General features: G+C 37.4%; 3 protein-coding genes across 6 annotated transcripts in view; 1 reads left to right on the forward strand and 2 right to left on the reverse strand.

Moving 5' to 3' along the window:
* LOC306882111 (tetratricopeptide repeat protein 7A-like) overlaps positions 1-5,959 on the reverse strand; it is a 44,084-nt gene extending 38,125 nt beyond the window's left edge. The window contains exons 1-3 of one of the 3 annotated variants that reach the window (XM_079436589.1): positions 5,788-5,959; positions 2,499-2,662; positions 1,207-1,375 (exon numbers count right to left, since the gene is read on the reverse strand). In XM_079436589.1, the coding sequence (XP_079292715.1) occupies positions 1,207-1,375; positions 2,499-2,662; positions 5,788-5,917 (463 nt within the window). In that variant the 5' untranslated portion in view covers positions 5,918-5,959. Of the gene's footprint in view, positions 1-1,206; positions 1,376-2,498; positions 2,663-5,787 lie in introns of those variants that run through there. The other 2 variants (XM_079436587.1, XM_079436588.1) reach the window with 2 other exon arrangements.
* A 6,106-nt stretch (positions 5,960-12,065) lies between these two features.
* LOC306882538 (multiple coagulation factor deficiency protein 2-like) lies at positions 12,066-16,041 on the forward strand. Of its 2 annotated transcripts, none has more exons than XM_079437242.1 (4): positions 12,066-12,214; positions 12,604-12,793; positions 13,749-13,908; positions 14,153-16,041. In XM_079437242.1, exons 2-4 carry the CDS (start codon positions 12,621-12,623, stop codon positions 14,282-14,284), a joined length of 465 nt encoding a protein of 154 aa, XP_079293368.1. In that variant the 5' UTR covers positions 12,066-12,214; positions 12,604-12,620; the 3' UTR covers positions 14,285-16,041. The 2 variants fall into 2 exon arrangements, with proteins under 2 accessions (XP_079293368.1, XP_079293369.1); XM_079437243.1 differs by having other exon boundaries at positions 12,104-12,214; positions 12,617-12,793; positions 14,153-15,463.
* On the reverse strand, positions 15,565-21,928 carry LOC306882537 (homeobox protein prophet of Pit-1-like; the record flags this gene model as incomplete). The annotated part of the gene is made up of 3 exons (XM_079437241.1): positions 15,565-16,451; positions 20,522-20,748; positions 21,859-21,928. The coding sequence occupies 3 exons, from the start codon at positions 21,926-21,928 to the stop codon at positions 16,098-16,100; spliced, it is 651 nt and encodes a 216-aa protein (XP_079293367.1). The 3' UTR covers positions 15,565-16,097.
* Positions 21,929-23,144: the final 1,216 nt, after the last annotated feature.

Raw genomic sequence — 23,144 nt, forward strand, 5'->3', positions numbered from 1 at the left:
TTACTATAGGTCTGTCAGAGTGGAACGGCTGTCACAAGCTGTGCCTGCTGAGTCTCTCAAGGGACTGATTCTGGGTGGCTTCTGCTTCCTACGCTAGAAGCTAATATTACACTTTCCCAGCCTGCTGTCTGATAATGTGTGTGTGTGTGTGTGTGTGTGTGTGTGTGTGAACCTGTAGTGGGGGTTTAAATGGCAGGGTCCATATAAAAAGCAGTCAGAAAGTCAGTGGAAGTAACTTAAAACTTCTGTTTCAATACAATTATTCAGTGAAATTTAGTGCCAACAATTACTACATAATTATTACATAATTGGCATTGCCCTGTTAGTTTGGGGATTTAAAAAAAACAAAATAAAAATTGCACGGTCATATTTATGAATACTTCAATAGGCCTATGTGTTCCTTATTGTGGGAGTATAATGGTACTGATGTTGTCAGGTGGTAATGCCATATACATACAGTACTGTAAATACCTCGTAGCACATACTTTTTTGCACTTGTGAGAGAATGTTATGTATTAAAAATCATGGAAAATTAGAAAATAAGGGACATTACACAAATACAGGATGAGTAAAATGTTGGAAAAGCCCATTTTTAAATGATAATGTATATATAGAAGCTTCCCTGTAGACATTGACATAAAACTGCCTTTTTTTTTCCTGTGGTTACATTCTGTCCAGGGAAATAATATAAGAAATGACACACTCCTAACCACACACTTCTCTATGATTGCAATGCCAACCTTTCTTTCAGTGTACACTTTAGCCTGGGTATGAATCCAATAAAAGCATGCCTGAAGCAAATATTCAGTGGAATTGAGCAATGGAAATTACTTAATAACTCTATAAATACACATTAAATTGTTCTGGCAGTTAAAAGGACCATATTAGGAACTCCGTCTTTTAACTTTAGCGTCTACTGGACTAAATCATTTTATTTATTTTTTTTCTTCAGTTAATAGCCACTACACCTCATTAAACCTCAGAGAACTCTTACATTTTTCACACAATTAATATTGAAATTTTTTAAAGAGGTTGTGGCAATGCTGAACGGTTGCAGGAAGCTACAACACATTCTATAATTAGCTGAATATTTACACCTCACGCATAACTGTATACAATATGTTAATTGCCTTACTAATAATAACTTAATTATACAATAATGAGGGAGGATTAATGAGCTATTAGTGATTTCTCAACTGTTCATACCTTTGATGACAAAGGCCTCTGCCAGCATGCGTAGTTGGTAGACAGGCTTCTCGTGGCGGGTGAAATCATCCAAACCTGCTCTGGCACACATGCCCTGGGCGTCCCTGTAGCATCCCTGAACGTAGTGCACTTTAGCCAGCAGGAGCAGAGCTTCATTCAGGTAGTGCGGCTATAGGGGAAGAGACACTGATAAAGGGCTGAATGATTTGAGGAAAAAAATCAAATTGTGATTTTTACGATAAAAATTTGTGATTGCAATTTAAAAATGTTTATAGGGCTGCTCAATTTGGCCAAATGTTTGTGATTACATATCAATATGGCTATAAAATGTTATTATTATTTTTATTGTATAAAAATGTATACATTACTAAATACAAACAAAATAAGAAATATTTGTATAGTAATATTTCACTGTAAAATAAAAACGTTAAGGATTTACGATTTTTAAATGTTGAACTACCAAGTTTTGACAGAAAACATGGACTCCTTAAAGCTTCTCTTTTGTTAATCAGTATTTCTCATTACAAGTATGGGAAGATGGTTGGCACTTCACAAATGAGCATTAAAGCGAAAGAGATGAGTCTGTGTGGAGCAACATTTACTGTAAACCAAACTGCTCCGAGACACTGAAAACAGCAGATCATGAGCTGCTCACCTATAAATGAACACAGTGCCATATTTCACTCTGAAACACATAATGCATATATTTATTTAATTAAGTCCCAGTCTTTGGAAATTTTTAATTACATTAAGCCATTTCACGACATCAGTTTTATTTTGATTAATTGTGCAACCCTACTGACAATTTAAAGAGAAAATAAATGTATAGACGACATGGGTTTTTGCATGCCTCTAAATTTTCTTCTAACAACAAGGACGAAAAAATACATTTCCTTTTTTTCTTTAAATGATAAAATATCAAACAATGCAGTATTAGTAAATGTGGTGAGCGAGTGATCTCTCGTGGTGAGTTAACAGAAGTTCATAGACCAGATTCATGACATCAGTACAGTACAAAAAAATAAAGTACTTTTTTAAGCACAAAGAAAAAAGTGCTCAGAAAAGTGAAGTTTTGAGAAAACTGTTGCAATATTGTTTGCAGATACTGATTGGTTTGATATTTTGTTTTATAACTAAGTTAATAAAACTGATGGAATTTTAGGACACAAAACTGAACTAAATCCCCAATAGTGCTTCTGCAATCCATAAGCCATTTCTTCTCTTTCTCAGAGATGCTTAACTGACAGAGAGACTTGAGAAACAGAGAAACTAAGGTAGGTGCTGTGCCAGACCTCCAGGAGTCCTCTGTTTAGGATGCTGTCGAGGTGAACTTTGGCTCGGGCTAGTTTGGGCTGTGATTGTTCAGTCAGAAACGTAGAATTCTTCAGCAGGGTGATGTTCTCCAGCAGACATTCCTCCAACAGAGCTTCTGCCAGAAGCAGTGTCCTGTAATCATCTACAGACAAACAGAGAGGGAAGTTGGACAAAGGTTGAAGAAGAAAGACTATGCTTGATGTTGACTGATTATGGTACCTTCTTTTGGTTACTTTAAGGATAAAATGCTCACCAGCAACATCTAAAATAGTGTTTTGTTAAAAAACGACTTCATGGTGTCATCTTTCATCCAACGGTGGACTTTATCATGACATAATGTATAGCTTGGATACTAATCTACAACAGCATTCTGATCAGGTTTAGAGAGTTAAGTGTGTTTGTTTTAACTTTAGAGTATACAGTACAGCAAGAAGGTGCTTCGAAAATATTTGCTTCGCCTTCATGCATATTTTGTATAAACACTGTGGATGAGGTGTTTCCTGTTTGGTTCACTCCCTACTGAATCTAGACTTGTGTTATACTGTATGTCAGGTTTATCCATGACATTTCCTTACTGAATATGAAGTAACTACAGTACATCACTTCAAAACCCTTGGTAGCATTTGTAAAATACACTGAATACTATGTTCTGTAGCCACCTTTTACTGACTGAGTTTGTTTCCCCACTGGGAAATTAGTGTCTGAGTGTTTGCAATGGCGAAACAAGACGTGCTGGGTCAGAGATCGGATTTGGACAGTGATGGACACACCTCCTGGGAGTGCCATGTGTTAACCCATTACTGCTGTTGATTTACATGAGACATGTTTAAGCAGCATGTTTATCTTTTACCACCTTTGTGAAATTGAGAAAGTGAGAGGACTGGGTTTTTAATCCTAAAACTTAAAGAGATAGGTGATCCAAAAAGTAACATTTATTTACATTTGTCATGCCACTGTAGGCCAAATTGAGTTTTTTTCTTCTGTGGAACACCAATTTAGCAGACAGTCCAAACTCCTGTTTTCCTTACAATGAAAGTATACACTGTAAAAAAAATTCACTAGAATTTATGGGGAAAAAAATGGCAGCTATGGTTGCCACAATTTTACCGTAAAAAATACGGTAGGAACAATTTAGGTTTTACGGTTTTAACTTAAATTTAAAGGTAAATACCGTAATTTCATTAACTGATGTAATGTTAATATACCAACCTATTGAAGTACTGAAGTCTTTGTACCTTTGTAATACACTGATAATCACCAAACGCAGGGGGTGATGAGAGTCACATGATGAAACAAAGCCCATTACAAGCAGCTTTTAAATATTAACATATATGGAAGGTGCACAGTGTCATTCACACAAACACTAACACCATCATGGCAACACACATGAAACTTAAATAATGCAATAAACATTAATTTAACAGCATTAGATGTAACATACAACCCTAATGTACAAAACTGATATGAACAAACTAATAAGAAACACAGGCCTAGTTATTTCAACAAAAAAGCATCAAACTTGAAATGTAACGCGGGGAATTCTGGGAATGTCAATTTAGGATTATTCACTATAAATTATAAGTTCTTTTTCACTTCCAAAAACTACATGTAATGTCCAATACAGTTTTTCACTGTATAGGGGAACTTCCCGTTAACCATTTAACAGGTTTTTACTGTAGCATGTTTATGGTCTTTTACCGTTTAATTCACGGTCATTTTTTACAGTGTACACTACCATTCAAAATGTTTGGGTTGGTAAAAATTTTTTTAAAGTTTTTGAAAGAAGTCTTTTATGCTTACCAAGGTTGCATTTATTTGATCAAAAATTCAGTAAAACAGTCATATTTTGAAATCATATTACAATTTTAAAAAACTGCTTTCTACTTTCTACTATTTTAAAATGCAACTTATTCCTGTAATGCAAAGCTAAATTTTGTCTTAAGTGTCACATAATCCTTCAGAAATGATTATAACATACAGATTTGGTGCTCAAGAATGATTTTTCATTATTATCAATCTTAAAATATGTCATTTGTGCTGCTTAACAGTTACAGTTGGGCAAAAAAGTATTTAGTCAGCCACCAATTGTGCAAGTTCTCCCACTTAAAAAGATGAGCGAGGCCTGTAATTTTCATCATAGGTACACTTCAACTATGAGAGACAGAATGGGGGGGAAAGAATCCAGGAAATCACATTGTAGGATTTTTAAAGAATTTATTAGCAAATTATGGTGGAAAATAAGTATTTGGTCAATAACAAAAATTACAGGCCTCTCTCATCTTTTGAAGTGGGAGATCTTGCACAATTGGTGGCTGACTAAATACTTTTTGCCCAACTGTATTTCTGATATTTTTTTTATCAATAGAAAGCAATTACAGCATTTATTTGAAACATAGATCTTTTGTAACATTATAAAGGTCTTTGATCAATTTCATGCATACTTACTGAATAAAAAAAAATATTTTTTTCAGTAACAAAAATCTTATTGACAGTATGCATAAAGAATGGTGTCCAGAAAATGAATGCATAATGTACAACAGGGGTCACCAAGCTCGGTCCTGGAGGGCCAGTGTCCTGCAGAGTTTAGCTCCAATTTGCCTCAACACACCTTACTGGAAGTTACACTTAAGACCTTGATTAGCTGCTTCAGGTGTGTTTGATTAAGGTTAGAGCTAAACTCTGCAGGACACCGGCCCTCCAGGACCAAGTTTGGTGATCACTGATGTACATCAACTGGTGGACACTTTGCTATTCCATAATGCCCCCAGGACTTGGGAAACCCAAAAGTTTGGCAGTGTATAAGTACCAAGAAAGTTGTTCCTCAGAGTAAAATTGTAGTTGTTTAACAACAACACACCATCAAATTCAGTACATACCCTAAAGCAAGGGTGCGTAAATTATGACTCTATTGCTTTAAGTAGTTTCTACCTGTATTAATTAAAGGGTGTGTGCATGCATTTACAACTCTGATTCACATGAGTAACTGGCTTTATACACACTGTCAGTCAGTCTCTCTCTCTCTCTCTCTCTCTCTCTCTCTCAGAGTGAGAGTGCACTGACAAATCAAATCTAAACGCAAAAACCGAAGTCTCATTAAGTGCATGTGAGTTTCTGTAACTGATATCAGCACATTAGTAAACACGGGCAGAGTTTAACAGAAAGGTGCAAAGTTCATGCGGAACAAGACACACACTCTCTCTCTCACTCATCACTGCTGGCTCTCCTCTATTCAATTGTACTATATTCTATTGTGGCACGCGCACTTACCGTCGTCGTGCAGGCGCGCGGCAGCGAGCTGTTCCAGTAAAGACGGTATGGTGTCCCACTGACACTCCGCGCGGCAGCGCTCGACCTCCGCCTCTAAGCGGTACTGAGAGAAGGAGAGCCGCGTTGACATCCCGCCCGCGTCTCTGTGTCCGCGCTCTACCGACACCAGAGGAGTTACTGTCGGCTGACAACGGGAAACTCACTGAGCATGTGCAAACAAACATTACAAGACTTTGCCCGTTCCAGTGACTGAAGAATATTGATCGGTTTTGATGAGCTTTCCAGCCAGTTGCACCAAACTTTGTAATTTAAATTTCACTCAGCGTTCCCTCGTGACATTTATTTTATTTGATATCATCAGCATCTCTTTAGTAGGGTAGGCTACATTTGACAGAACTTCAAGAATATCGTCAAATTTAAGGGTTAGAACTAAAAATTTTAATCAAAGTCCCTTTAAGGGTTCTGTAGTCGTTGGTTTAATCAAAGTATTTAATCAAGTATGAATCAAAAATTCCTATCTGTGAAAAATATTATTAAATTTATTATTATAATTATAGCTGAGTAATTTATTGTCTTATCTGTTGCGCTAATATTCACTAGCATGTTGGGCTCATGAATATTAATCAAGTTGTCTGCTTTCATCAAATGAACTGATTTGCGGAATCAAAACGTGGGCGGTGACATGTAGGCCTAGTTAATGAAATCGGTTTTGTTTCATGCAAATAGCTACATTTTCCCATTTTCACTATAGATATGCATATGGTTGCTACTCCTGGGATTTGACAAATACGTTATTTTAGAACTGAGGGAAAATTCCATGACTTCCTGTTCCCTTTCCATGATTTTTTTCAACCCTGGAAATTCCATTTGTAATATTCCCTCATATATTCACAGGTTAGTGGGAAGTCTAACGCCCTGTTAAGAAAAATGTCATAGAAAAAATAAATAAAATACATTGCAATGCTCTTAAAACTTCTAAAATCGGCCCAGCTGCTGGTCTCACTGATTTAGGCTAGTCTGATCTTCCTGGCCTGGTCTTATCCATTTCTCCTATATGTCTGTTGTTGCTTCAAGTTGGTCATTATTTGGTGCAAGATGCATGGTCATAGCTGGATAACCAGCAATATGTTCCAAAACCCAGCTGAACCACCTGTAAGTATGTTGCTAATAACAATCTTGGAGCAGCTAAAAACAACCAGAAACCAGCTAGACCAGACTTATATGAATAGTTCCCCCCAAAAATGAAAATTTGCTGAAAATTTACCTTGGGCAATCCAAAAATATATAAGTGTGTTTTCTCCAGTGAAAAAAGTTGTCTTTAATCAGGAGAGAAATATGCACAGATCAAGCACCATTTACAAATAAAAATAGTCCATAACAGTTTTTTCTGTGAGAGGACAACGGGATGGATTTTTCACTGGAAGCATTACTACAGTATGTATTATTGACTGGTAATTTGGCTAAAAATTTAAATCTAAAGTAAAAATAAAATGTGTTTCTTATAAACACACAGCTTTTCCATTCATAAGACATTAGTGGATGGATGGAGTCATGTGGATTACTTGTGATGTTTTTATCAGCTGTTTGGAGTTGGACTGCATTCTGACGGCACCCATTCACTGCAGAGGATCCATTGCTGAGCAAGTGATTTATACATTTCTTCAAATCCATTAAGACAAAGAAAGAAACTCAACTACATCTAAGATTTTCGTTATTAGGACAACTATTATGGAGCGATTTTTGTGCCAATATTCATCAAACAAATCCAGTGTTTTGCAAATAAACACAATCTGCTTTGCAAAGAAAAACTCGACTTTCAAACAAACGCAAAGTGATTTTCAAATACAAAACTCTTTGAGAAAATGCAGAGGTGTGGACAAATATATGTATTGTGTGTTACAGCTGTGAGACTCATTTGTCTTTTTATGAGGAAACTTGGCTTGATTTTCTCACAAATGCGACAGGCTGATTTTCTCACACGAGTGCGGGCTGATTTTCTATGGAATTATTTTTGTGTCTTTATTATTCAAACTAAAATTCTGTATTTGAGAGCAAAACTAATTATTTTGTAATCAAAAAATAAAAGTTTGCACAAAAAGTATTCTTAAGGTTCAAAATTAAAGTAATTGAAAACAAAATAATTTGCAGTGCGTGTAAATCTTTAAAAATATATTTTTTTCTTTGTGCACTTCAAAACCTTTTCATCACTAATCCACAAATGTTGCTCTCTTTCCTGCCTTCTTTTTTTGCGGGTCTAAAACTTTTGTTTGCGAGTTGAAAAGTTTTGCTTGCGAGTCAAGCTGTGTCAGTGGGCGGTCTCTACGCACCAGGATGAAAGGCCCTTTTCTATTGGCCACCACCAACTACAGACAGGCTTAGCTAAGGTTATGTATTTAGGTGGGGGAGCATGAGAAGAGAGAATAATTCAGTTCACTAGTCACTGAATTTAAGATGTTAAATTAGTTAACTTACCCAGTAAAGGAGCGGTTGCTGGCCATTGCTGCTAGAAGCTCGCTCTTCTGTCAGACTGGCGTCAGTGGCGTGAAAGCGTAGTGGGCGTGGTCAACCTGTCACTTCAATCGACAGTGGCCAATAGAAAAGGGCGTTTCATCCTGGTGCGTAGAGACCGCCCACTGACACACAGCTTGACTCGCAAACAAAACTTTTCAACTCGCAAACAAAAGTTTTAGACCCGCAAAAAAAGAAGGCAGGAAAGAGAGCAACATTTGTGGATTAGTGATGAAAAGGTTTTGAAGTGCACAAAGAAAAAAAAATATTTTTAAAGATTTACACGCACTGCAAATTATTTAGTTTTCAATTACTTTAATTTTGAACCTTAAGAAGACTTTTTTTTGCAAACTTTTGTTTTTTAATTACAAAATAATTAGTTTTGCTCTCAAATACAGAATTTTTGTTTGAATAATAAAGACACAAAAATAATTCCATAATTTTCTCACATGTGCAATTGAGCAACTTTCTTTTCTAAAAACAGCAGATGGCGCTGTAGGTCAATTTACGCTAGTCTCCCGAGACCTTAAACACCTCTTTACCTTTTCAGACCAATATGAGTGGGAACATGTGAGTTTCTGTCTTACTATCTCTTTAATTAACCATTTAGATGTTTTCACAACGCAACCCTACTACAGTGTCAGGGAAATTCACAACAAGTGCTGTAAAGTTGTTAACATGATTGATTAGTTCAAAAATCAGAGGTGACATGGATAAACATTTAACTAGGCTGTCTTTCCCTATAAAAACTGATCCATTCTCCGTACCTCTTATCCTCTGTTGGATCGCGGGATATAGCATATACATATATATATACATACAATTGTTCAACATTCAAAATAATGCAGGGGTTTAACAATATATTGTGACACAATGCAAATGTATAATGGATAGCAACAATATTGTGTACCAAAAATGAAAGCTTAGACAATTTATTTTAGTATCAGATATAGTAATATCACCCAAGAGGTAAAGAGGTGTTTAAGGTCTCGGGAGACTAGCGTAAATTGACCAACAGCGCCATCTGTTGTTTTTAGAAAAGAAAGTTGCTCAATTGCACATGTGAGAAAATCAGCCCGCACTCGTGTGAGAAAATCAGCCTGTCGTATTTGTGAGAAAATCAAGCCAAGTTTCCTCATAAAAAGGCAAATGAGTCTCACAGCTGTAACACACAATACATATATTTGTCCACACCTCTGCATTTTCTCAAAGAGTTTTGTATTTGAAAATCACTTTGCGTTTGTTTGAAAGTCGAGTTTTTCTTTGCAAAGCAGATTGTGTTTATTTGCAAAACACTGGATTTGTTTGATGAATATTGGCACAAAAATCGCTCCATAAACTATTCCTTTAAAAAGAAATAAAACTCACAAAACTAAGTCTCAGTCTTGTGACAGGAATGTGTTAAGTGTCTGTTTAGACCATAATGTACTTTAACAGGCCTTTTTTTTTTTTTTCAAAGCAAGGCCTTGTCCTTGACTTCTAGCCTATGTCCTATCGCTATTTCCCTGAAATCCCTCCACTGCCGGATGACTAAATCTATTTAACCAATTATATTGTGTAAACTATTTGCAGTGCTTGTAATTGAATTATCAGATCAAAAGAGGGAGCTGCTTCCATCATAGTCTGGAATGAGACCAAGTCATGAGTCTGTTTAGATGAAAATACTGACTAATTTGATGCAAACACCTGCCACAGAATGCAAATGGCAATAAAATGAGACACCTGTCCTCCTCAACCCTACGCCATCTAGTGGACAACAAACCGAGCTTCAAAGCTTTGATTGAGCGACACGTGTAAGCCTAAAAAACCTTCTTAGCTATAAAATGCACTGCATTTTAATGTTCTAACTAACTTATTGATTTATTGCTTTAAGGTCACACCTAACAGCTTTGAAGTCATCCGCATGCTGGTAGCGTAACACATTTAGAGTACTTTTAAGTAATGCATTAAATGTATATATTTTTTCCAGCTATTAAAATAACATGGGTTTTATAAACTTCATAAAGTCCAATAATGAAACAATCACTCATCGACCGCCTATAAAATATCCCCCCCCCCCCCAACACAAAAAAATCTGCATAATTCCTCATTTATTTATTTTTTTTTATTCTTGATATCGCTTTGAAATGTGAAAATGTAATTCTTAGGCTCAGTAGGATAAACAAAATTACATCTAAATAAATAAATAAATAAACGACCTGGGGCCTGTACCATGATGGTGGCTAAACAAACTCAGGGTTACAGGATTAGTTTTGAGTTGACAAAACCAAACCAGTTCAATCCGGCTTTGTTGGTACCATGAAGCTGATCATCAACTTTCTCTGTCAACTCAGGCTTGATCCTGAGTTAATGGAGCTCGTGCACATGAAAGTGTGACATCATAATGAGCAGCCAATCACATGCCTTGAAACTGGGATTCACTTCTCGTGAGAGAGTCAGTGCGAATTCACTACCAAAGATTAAAAGATTGAACAATATGAAGAATTTAAACACATTTACACAGCAAAATGAAACAATCGATCCATTAAAGAGGAAAACTTATCTTACCATATAAGTGCAAGTAAAATTTGTAAAGTTTATAATATTTATAGATATAACAACACTTAAAAATTGAAACTCATATGTAGTCATGTTTACAGCTATTGATTCTAAAACGTATTTATATTGCATATTATCTATGTTTATATTAATTTAAAATAAAAGCTTAATAATTACTATTAAATTAAGCTGTCTTGTGTAATGGATTAAGGGTATACTAATTATATAAATAATAAAAAATAATCATGTCTAAAAATCACATGATTTTATCTTTAAAAATGTTTTATGTAGCGTCCTTTAATTTGGAGTAAGAGAAACTGGAGGAGTGGCTTTATTGCGTCAGAGATGTGTCACTTTGCTTGAAGCTGATTGGTCAAATTTCAGATTGAGATCTCTAAACCAGAACATAACCTGCCCCGGAGCAGGTTAGCCGTGCAGCGTAAAATACCATGGCAACGAACACCGATTAAAGCCGAGCTACTTTCATAGTACCTAAAACCCAGGGTTGGCGGAAACTAAGCTGAAACATAGCTGGCTAGCCACCTAATCCGGCTTCATGGTACAGGCCCCTGGAATTCGGTATATTTTGTTATATAGAACTTGCATATTGCTCGTTTGTTGATTTTGATTGCTTCAAATGCATAATAAAAGCGCCTGCTAAATGACTAAATGTAAATATAATTAGCTTTTAGGTTTAGAGTTTTGTGACTTTTCAGTCAGGTTTTGTATTTAATCAGTTTAAGCATATAAGAAGCGATACTTATTTTAAGGGTTTGTTATTATTTTTATTATTGCTGGAGAACTACTTTTAATATAGTGCATTTTTTCTTCTAACTCGTCACATTATTAAATTGAATGAAAACCCATTTAAAAGATGTTATACCAATAAGAGTTTACAAAAAAAAAAAAAAAAGCTTTATTACATTTTCTGTCACTTTTTAGTCCGATTTTGGTATTTAAAAGTATAAATTTAATCAGAGAAAAATATATTGTAACGTTTTTTATTATCGTTTAAAATTCGGTATGTGCATTTTTCTTCCATCCTGATATGCACCACTTTGTGCACATAAAATAAAACATTATAAAATGTAATTAATTAAATTTAAAAAAAAATTAAAGCTTTTATTTATAGAGTTTACACACACGTTATTGTTCACGTTATTTTAGTATTGTTCACATAAAATAAAACATTAAACAAACAAAAAGCTATCGCGTCCAATCAGAGTTCAGCTGTCGTGTCCATGAGGTGAAAGATAACTACGGCAAGCTAACGCGGTCAGAAAGAGCGGCGCTGTGTAAACATCAGCAGGAGTTCATTGTTACTCCACTCTGCCTGAACAAATAGAGCGAATATTCACCCGTCAGCTGTGATTCATAGCAGGTGAGTAAATCTGCATGTGTGTGTTGTTATATCGCTGTAAGATGTAACGTTATCAGATGACTGTGTAACGGGCAATGCCTGCAACGGCTGTTTGAGTGTCTAGACCGCTCTTCCTGTAATATTTCAGTATTCATATCTATCTTTTTATTCTTCCACATGCTTAGCAGTTATGCTAATGCTTTCCTCCACGATCTCTTTTGATTTCTGTCACTCTTCAAGTTCTTCCATATGTCAACCACATGCGCTCATTACCATCAGATTTGTGGAAATAGATATACTGTTTTTTGATTATTGATATGTTGTATGATTCTTAAAATGCGTATATGTGCTGTGATTGGTCAAATGTTTGTCAGACAGCAGTTGCTTATTCTCGCGTTAACTCTTCATAGCTGGTGATTTCAGTGTGATGAGACTGAAAGAAAGGTCTGGGCAGCTCAGGTTGTGGAGCTGGTTCCTGCTCTGCTCCAGCTGTATGCTGACTGTGTGGGCTCATGGAGGACCGCATGGAGAACCAGTTGCTTCAAATCAAGTGCCTCCACCAATCACCCGGCTGGACAGGAACATGGTTCAGGATAAAGAGCGAGTAGTTTTTCATTGCTTTAAAACCTGTACACATCCAAATCAGTGAAGCTGTTCTGTTCATGTGATGCGTATGTCGATAGTGTTCGTTGATTTCCCTTTGATTCGTTTCTAAAATGTACCCTTTGCCAAATGACCTCTGCAGCCTGTCCTGATCTCCGGCGAGTGATGTCAGGAAAACAAAGGTCATACTTAATCCATCCTCAGAAAATCAAACATACAGCAAAAACAGTAATATTGTTTTTTTTAAAATGTATTTTTCCAGGAATTTATTCCTGTGGTGCAAAGCTGAATTTCCAGCATCATTACTCCAGTCTTGTAATATTTCGTAAATTTGAAACGCATATATACATTAAAAAATATTTTTCAGAAAAAAGTGGTTTGGCATAATCTTCAGTTGTTATTCTTTAGAAAAAAAAAACTGCTTCTAATTAACAATTGGAAAAACGTTTGTCTGTCAAATCATGTGGTGCAACCAAAATGCAGAAAAATTACAAATCTTTCTTGAAAATGGTATAAACATTTTTCAGAACTGTATGTAAGCAACATCAATACAGACAGAGAGAGCACATTTCTAGGAACAAAAGTTTTTCAAAGATTGTCATTGTCCCATGTCTATTCCTTTTACATACATAAAATGGCAAGAAGAACAGCATTTGACGAAAACCGTGTAATTTATTTCGGTCAAAGCTGTATAGAAATAATTAGAAATAGAAATGTTATTCAACATCCTACCACAAAATCAATGGATAGAACCAAATCCCTGCACTACATTAATTATCTCTTTAATCTGATACACTTGGATATGTCACAATATGAAAGAAAAGATTTGTCGCTACTTCCAGTGAATTGTAACTTTAATCGACCAAAGGTCAGAGTTACTGACTGATACCGATCATCTCAAAGTGTCTATTCCACGAGTCTTTAATTGAAGCTTTCTTCTGTTCTGTTGTAGCCACATCATGGAGCATTTAGAAGGGGTGATTGAAAAGCCAGAGTCGGACATGACGCCTCAAGAGCTGCAGCTTCATTATTTCAAGATGCACGACTACGATGGCAACAATCTGCTGGATGGACTCGAGCTCGCCACTGCCATTACTCATGTTCATAGAGAGGTGAGTGATCCAACTTTGAGCTTGACTTTACACCAGTTTAAAGTTCGGACACACCTATGCATAATTATTATTATTATTATATTAATTAATAATATGAAATTTATAATGACAAATAGAAATTTGAGTTCAAATTTCTAATAATCTTAGCTCAAGTACATTTGTTTCAGCCTCTCTTTCTATCATTTGTCATGTATTTTTTTCTTTATTACACCTATAATATTGTGACCTGGTCTTGGTTTTTCAGGAAAGAGGAGATGACAGCCAGCCAATGAGAGAAGAGGATCTCATCAACCTCATTGATGACGTTCTCAGAGACGATGACAAAAACAATGACGGCTACATTGACTATGCAGAGTTTGCGAGATCTCTGGAATAAAAGACGACAGGAAGAGCCGCTGCCTTACTGTGAATGCAGATTACCTCTGATGTACAAATCTCCAGCACATTCCTTCACGTGTGCGATTTCACAGGCACAGTATATTCGTGCTTCAGTATAACCTGTATAAAGTGTCATACAATGAAGTGGTGAGGGTCATGATGAAGTGACATGAGACGTTTTGTATGTATGCCATCAGTGTAACATGTATTCGTTGTTGCACTCACAACTGCATATGTCTTGTCAGAATGGACCTTAATGTATTAACTGCCAAATTTATCCACTGTAAACAAGCATAAATTGTTATTATGGAATAAATGCTTTGCAGTGACCCTTTCCTGCAAAGCTGATAGTTAAATGAAGCTAAAGTGGAATAATAATTGCTGCTCTGCTGATAAATAATGGCAAACACATGCTCTTTCTGCCTTAAAGGGATTATCACTGTTACTGTCATTACAAAAATACCTATTCAGAATGATCTGCAATGACAGAGTACTTTATTGGTAAGCACAAAGCATCTACCTATCTAGATTTGGGATTGTCAAGATTTACATATAAATGTGCAATATGCCTGTTTGGATGTGTACATCTTAATGAATCTCTCTGTAGCCCTAATGTTCATTTGCTTGACATTAAAAACAAGTATATATTTGATGTTATGCATTTCTAAAACATGTATTCTCTAAAACATAATGGTGCACTGATTTTCAGCTTGCTATTAAGAGTCTGAATGTACACAAAAAAAAGTCATATGGGTGAATGACATGATGCTTATTTTGTCTGAATTTATTAGGAAATACATTTAAAATGTAATTTATCCATATAGAGACTTTGATACACTTCTTTTTCATTGTTAAAAAAAAAAATGTAGGGCATAATTGTAAAATAGTTTAAAAAGTTATTTTAAACGTTAATAATATTTGGTAATATTACTGTTCTTAAGAGACTTCTTTGAAAAACATTTTAAAACAATCCTAATGATTCCAAACTTTAATATGCTTCTTTGATCATGATGTTTTTATTTTTAAAATACAAAATATTTTCTTAGTGCATAAAGCAAAAAAAAAAAAAACTTATCTTGATATCATAGTGAATAATAATAAAAACAAAATGCTTAATTAAAAGAATTACATTTTTTAGAAGAAAGTGGTTTGGCATAATCTTGAATTGTTATTCTTTAAAAAAAAAAAAAAAAACCTGCTAATTAATATTTGGAAAAACTTATGTTTGTCAAATCGTGTGGTGCAACTAAAATGCAGAAAAAACTACAAATCTTTCTTGACAATGGTATTTTTATTTTTTTCAAAACTGTATGTAACCAACATGACTACAGAGAGCACATTTCTAGCAACTTAGCACGTTGTTTTCAACAAAATTTCTAAAATATTGTCATTGACCCACATCTGTTCATTGTACAAACATAAAATGGCAAGAAGAACAGCACTTGACATAAACCGTGTGTAATTTATTTCTACCAAAGCTGTAAATTGTTAGTGATGACTGAATGGAAATGTAATTCAAATGTTCAAAGGGTCTATTGTACATTTCATCTGAGAATGACATTTTCCTAATAGTCCTTATACAAAGTTTACAGTATGCTCAAAATAAACTGAATCTAGTTTAATTGTCACAGTTCATTGTTAACAAAGGAAATTAACATAAATGTGATTATTTTTGTCTACGTAGATACAGCAATAATAATTGAGATAATCTGTTCTGTGTGATTGCAACTGTAATAAAGACAGAAAATGTCAATCTTTCTTTGTCACTGAAAAACTTTATTCATTCTACTGGTTGTAAAACAGCACTTTCTCTAGTTCCAGTGACTAGTGGTTTCCAGTGTGGACACAGAGGCCAGGGAGAGCACTGAAGTGGTGGCTGGTCCGATGCTGCGCAGATACCAGTCATCAGGCTGTCTGGAGGCGTGCGATGATGGAGCAGAGCCGGAGGACGGCTGGGGTGGGTATCCTCCAGGGGGCAGCACTGATGAGAATCGGGGGATATGCGGCAGTGAATGAGGGCACTGGTACTGCCGGCTCATGGCGGAGGGAGACATGCACATGCTGCTGAAGAGAGGCCCTCGTCCTGGCATCATGCCCACCGGCAGCACTTTCTGAGAGACACGATCCTGCTTGCGCTGCTTGGCACGCCGGTTCTGAAACCACACCTGTGGCCAGCGACAAGACAGTACAGATACAGTAATCAGACAAGAGAGTCAATGTTTGGCTGCTGTAGCGACATTTAAATAGCTAATATGTTATTATATTATATTAGATGTTTTAACAGTGGCCAAGAACGTCTCAGGTTACGTATGTAACCATGGTTCCCTGAGTAAGGAACGAGACACTGCGTCCTCTAGGGGTCGCTATGGGGACCCCTAGAGCGTGCCGTCAGCGTGACTCATGTCTGAAGAATACATACAAAAACACAACACGTTGGCCGGCGACAGCCTATGACGTCACTACCACAGTATAAAGGGGCGCCGGGAAAACACATCATCCATTTCTTCATCTGAAGCTTGCGTCTGAAGCATGGCACAAAGCCTAGAGGATGCAGTGTCTCGTTCCCTACTCAGGGAACCATGGTTACATACATAACCTGAGACGTTCCCTTTCGAGGGAACTTCGAACTGTGTCCTCTAGGGGTCGCTATGGAGAACGGAATACCCACGCCACCATGCTGAGGGGAGTGCAAGCACAAAGGCGAGCATTAAGTACAAACTCTACCAGGCTTAGGGAGTTGCCCCTGGGAAGGTTTGACGGCTGTCAGTGACATTATCCCCTATGGCCAAAGACCCGAGCTGCATACCCTAAAAAAAAAACTTACCTGTTCAGGGCCGGGACTCCCGGACCCAGGGTAGAGCTCGAAGGCTTAGAATCATGAGAAAGATTCCTTTAAGGGGATACGGCCAAGCGCCTAGGATAGTAACTAGGTCCTGGCCTGTCACAGGGGCGACCGCTCTGCACGAGCTCGCTGAGGGAGCTGTCTCAACAGACCCTTGGTAGCACACATTGTTCCAGCCCAGAAGCATTGGGAGAAATAGCTAGAGTGGGGCCCAAGGCGAAACCGGGGCCTGCCAGCTCAAAGAAAGGGCACGAAGCCGCGACTCATCATAATGGTCACCAGCCTGGTTTGGCTAACAGTAACTTACATAGCTGAGGGAGTATGGCACCCAGCTCTCGGCTGAGAGGGGGAGACAAATTCTCGACCTACAGTGTGTTGAAGGGTAAGCATACTGCAATTTGTATTAGGGAGGCAGAGGAAGGGGCCTAGAACCCTGATTTAGCTGATTGAAGGAGCTCTGAGAAGTGAAGAACTCAGCTCTTAACGTGAGAGGATGACTAGGAACCTTGCGAGGGGAATAGCGAGCGCATAAGTGACCCTCCTGAAATGAGGGGAGCATTACTAAAGCCTACTACAACAAAGGGCCTGACCCCTCCGGGCTCCTAAGTGAATATGACCAATTCGGATGCTCGGAAGCAGATGACCCTTTACAGTGAGGGGAGCAATACTAGCTTACCAAAGACAGCTCACCAAGAAGGCATGGAAGCCTAGCAATCCAGTATGGCCGTTGACCAGCGCTCCGGAGAGCGGAGGCCCAACTCTACAAAAAAAAGGAACTCGAACGGTCATCTTAGGCAAGAAGTGCTCATAGGCGACCCTCTGATTGAGGGGAGCACTACTAAGCCTATACAAAAAAAGAACAACTCAACACAATTAATTACAGTAAAGTGAAAGATCAAAGACCCAGGGCCAGATTCCTAACTCCCGTGCTTAGTAGAAAGGATGAAGACCTGATCTGTCCAGGCGTGGCAAGCTCATAACAAACCCTCCCACAGCGAAGGGAGCACTACCACACCCTGAGGATGGACTGACCGAAAGGGGCCTTGGAAATGCCTTCCTTTGAGTCTGCCACAGGAGTGGGCTATCTACTTACAACCCTAGCAGGGGAGATAGCACACTCTAGGCAAGGGCTCAGGGAGACTACTTAAAAACCCTAGGAAGGGGAGCAGTCCCTGAGCTAGCACATAGATATCCTCAGATAGCCATGCACCTAGGAAGGCTACCAGAATAGGACCGACTGAGACTACCCAGCGACAAAGATCATGGACCACGTTAACCAGACCCACAGAGCCTAGAAACAACAGAGCCTAGATCACGCATAGAGATGATGCTCCTAAGAGCCAGTAGCACTTAGGACCGCAAACATACCTCTCACTCATGCCTCAGTGAAAGAGTATACTCAAGCCCACTCCACAGAGAGGTGATACACTGGTTCACCATAAGGGCAGTTTGATACAATCTGCAGAGTGCGTGATGACTGAAAGGGTAACCTAACAACAGGAGGCTGCTCAGGGCAGACACAGGCAGGTGTCCCTGTCATAGAAACTGATTGCAACAAGACCAGCAGGTCCTGGAATTGCAGTACTGACCTGGGGACCTGATGATGACCTCAGTGTTAGCATAACTAGTATGTTGGAATCTATGAATGCGAGAGGAAAACGGCTTTTTCTATTCCTTCTCAACCTCTGTATGGAGATCAGGAAGAAATGGAAGGCTCACTTATGGCCAGAAAGATAACGCTCATCGAGACAACCCCGTGGCGCCACCATCTTGGCCCGCTTCCACGGCAAGTCAAGCCTCGCCGTGGCGCGTTCCATAACCTCTAACAACTCATCATACGCAGGGCAGGAGGATTGAGAGGGCTCAGTCTCAGTCTCAACTTTCCTTTTCGCACTCTTCGGCCGCGAGCGAGGGCGAGCTGCTTGATGATGATGATGCGATCTCTCTGACATCATCTGATCCAGCAGCTAGTGCTCTGCTGGGTTCTGCCCAGGAAGAGCAGGAGATGTCTGAGACGCAAAGATCGTGTGTGTCATCAGGTGTCAAATAACAAGGACACGGATCCACACACCTCTTAAACACGTTGCTAGTGCTCGCCATGATAAGAGTAAAAAATCGTTCTTACCAGTAAAATGCACGCTTCAAACAAAACAGTCACTGAAGACAAAGAAGAGGGTGATGTGTTTTCCCGGCGCCCCTTTAAACTGTGGTCGCGCCAGTAGTGACGTCATAGGCTGTCGCCGGCCAACGTGTTGTGTTGTGACACGGGTAACTCTGATGGTGTTCCGCAATAGCGACCTCTAGAGGACTCTCGAGAAGGGAACGCCAGGTGTGAGGCAACAAGTTTCCAGCGATAAGTAATTTGTGTGGCATAGCCAATCAGTAATGATTAAATTTAGGCTACAAAATGTTTTTACCAATAAAATTCTTCATAGCTGCTATTTTATTTTTATGAGTAAAGTTAAGAAAATTTAGTGTTCTATATTCTCAAAGATTCCTTAAAAATGTTCAATTTTTTTCTTCAAAAAAATAAAAACAAATAGGCCTAAATATAAATAATCTCTTAAAAGTTAGGATAACCTCGAACTCATCTTAAATTAACGAGTCAAAAAAAAAAGCATTACCACAGAAAAAAACACAAAAACTATTTAAATTATTAAGCATTACCACACAACACAGGTTACACACACACACTTACACACACACATATATATATATATATATATATATATATATATATATACACATACACATATATACTAGGCTACTACTCCATAAAAAAATTATTGCTTGAAATTGTAAATAAAACAAACAAAACAAAGACTTTTGGAATTTCTTTCTACTTCAAAATTTGTAAATTCAAAAAATGTAGTTCAACGTGTTACTTGATTCTTTGTAATTATTTGTAAAAGAAAAAATTACTAGAAATTTCTGAATTAACTTTTTTTTCAGTGTACTATGGGCACAAGTAAAACCAATGATGTTTACAAATACTGTAAACAAGTATTGGTTATTATTATGAGTGACTTTTGTGACTTTGTGTTAAATTTGAAATTCAGTAACAAAAAAAAAAGATCTTAAGAAAAATACTTTTTTAAATCTTTTTAGAATGTTTCAGGAATTCCACTTAGCTACATTCTTAAGATTTTCTCAAGAAATGATTTCAAGAAATGTCTATCTTACGAAGATTTTTTTGTGAATCTGTCCACAAATGCAGCAAGCATTATGAAGTCTCTGAATGCTAGTCACTGCTAGGTTTCTATCCATACGTTTTGCTGTGTCACTGTAAATCGCCATCAGTGTGAACAGTCTCAACACCCCTGGTTAATTCAGTTCCATGTAACTGTATCAGCTCAACAGGTTAATTAGCATGTTAGCGATCACGCGAGTTACCTGTATGCGAGCCTCGTTGAGTTTGGTGGCTCTGGCGAGCTCCTCTCTGTAGTAGATATCAGGATAGTGGTTCTGTCTGAAAGCTAACTCCAGCTGTTCCAGCTGCTCGTTGCTGAAGGTAGTTCGGTGTCTCCTGCGGGATGGTGAAGGGTACGTTCTCACTCGTCCTCCACCACCCCGGACGCTCTCAGATGTCCCAGAATCTTTTCTTGGGTGATTTTGAACATCTGCATCCAATAGGGTGAAATTCAAAGAGCCGCATTCATTATGAGAAGAACTCTTTGTCACCAACAGAAAGAGTCTTGACTCAGGTCTCTCTCTCTCTAGTTACAAGCAATTTCCTATTGACAGTGAGAGTTTCATCAACCACTGACACCTCTGAGATGTTGGATTTGTAGGTACACATCTCTCAAAAGATGTTCACTGGAGACGGAGGATTTAAGAGCCTTAGTGCTTCCAAACAAACGTCCAGGAACTCAAAAGACAGCAGGCTTTGCCACCTAAACTCAATATCGTGAGAGAGAGGCCTGAGGATTACGCTCAGCTTAGGCAAACAATGGCCAAAAAAGTGACTAATTTGTCAAATTGTGGGCCTCTTGGTTTCCAGGGCCTATTCACAACATTAAGGTAAAGAGTGGAAGTGCACCAAACGTACCTCAAATTAGATTTTTGAATGTCATACTGTGCAGTGTTATTTTGTATCACTTATATAGCTAGTACTATACTATAAAATACTTTTTTTGTGTTTTTGTTAGCTTTTTTATGTCTATATAGTTTTGAGTTTTAGTTTATTTAATTTTAATTAGTTTTGTATTACTTAAAATAATAACTTACTCATTTCCAGCTGCTTGCCAAGGCAGCATTTCTTATTTTTATTTTTTATTATTTTATTTTTATTTTTTGTTTACGATAATAACCCTGACTCTACCTAATGGATTATAAAAAACACACATCGAAAAGAGTAACTGAAACATGGTATTTCAAGCAAGAAAAGATTTTCAATATAGCTTACTTTTAATTTTCAGCATTACAATTTTTGCTAATTTTATAATTGAAATAAATAAAATAAACACCTAAAGACTCAGCAAAAAGTGCTGACTGATATAAGCATATTATGTATTAAAACCACAATCACAACTTTCATGAGCACTTGCTGTTCTACTTTCTCTTTAACACTTTTATATCAGCTCTAGTTTTTGTACTACTCTATTTTGCTCTTGAAAGTTGCCGTTGCAAAATTCTTGTGATGCTCCTCATTTGTGAGTTGCTTTGGATGAAAGCATCTGATAAATTACTAAATTGTATTTTCATCAATATTTCAAATAAAGCATTCTTACCTGCACTTGAGCTAAGGGTGACCTCAGAGTAATTTTCAGAGAACCGTTGCTGAGATTTGTCTGTGTCCATTTCAAACTCTCTCTGGTTTGACCCCCGTCCGAACCCAACTCTGCTTTTTCACCACTATCTAGTGTGACATCATAGAGCAGTCACACCTCTCACCCTGTGCTGAAGCCCACACTGACATGTGTACCTGTTACTGTCAGTGTGAATTGTAAAATAAAACTGAAATGAATTTAGCTTGCTGACATAAGCATACGTATTTGTGAGTAAAAAATTGAGCAAAAATGAGTCACAGTGGTGCCGTGATAACTGAATAATAATATTGGAATTTTGGAATATTGGACTTGGAATTCTGAGAAGAAAATTGTATTTGACTATTTCCACCACCAGAGGGAGAGTAAACATAAATAGACACAAGAGGTGAAGGTCTCTAGATCCAATTGAGCACAAAGCAATACAACCAAACTAATGTTTCATTTTAAACAATACATATTTCAGTAATATCTGGGAATATAGCATATTGAGATTACTTCATGTTTTGAATATGTGTTATGTTATCACCTCATATTTTTGAGACTAAATTAAAAGTTATTCAAATAGTCCACTAAAGTTTATTCCACTTGCTGCATATTATGATAAAAGGATTAGTAAAAAAAAAATTGTAAAAATATGACAAATATGTGTAAAAAACTCACCGTCAGGCCATCCACGATGTAGATAAGTTTGTTTGCTCATTAGAACAGATTTGGAGAAATTTAGCATTACATCAGTTGCTCACCAATAGATCCTCTGCAGTAAATGGGTGCCGTCAGAATGTTTCTTACAAACACAGCTTTTCACTTCACAAGGTGTTAATTGATGAACTGGAGTCGTGTGGATTACTTGTGGATTATTGTGGTTTTATTAGCTGTAGTACTTTTCTCAAAAAGTCGTTGTCAAAATGTTTTTGTACGAATCAAAATGTACAAATTCACACAAATTCACCACCAGTTGGCTAAAATGTAAAATAGTTATGAATTGCCATGTGTATTCCAAAAAAACAGTTTTTTTTTTTGTTTTTTTTTTAATTAAACATTAATCTGATTATTTGTTTGTCAAGCATGAAGAATCAAATTGGTTCTGCTAGACCAGACTGGAGAGCTCTGACAGACTGGATAAAAGTCAGTCAGGCCTCAGAGTCAGAGACATGGCAAGTATGAGTGTCATTTTTGCCAAGGTGGGTGACTTAGTGTTCCTGAGGGAGTCTACAGTCAACGAGACCCGGACTGCCAGGATCTGCCTG

Source organism: Barbus barbus (assembly GCF_936440315.1).
Source record: "Barbus barbus genome assembly, chromosome: 16".
Lineage (NCBI taxonomy): Eukaryota > Metazoa > Chordata > Actinopteri > Cypriniformes > Cyprinidae > Barbus > Barbus barbus.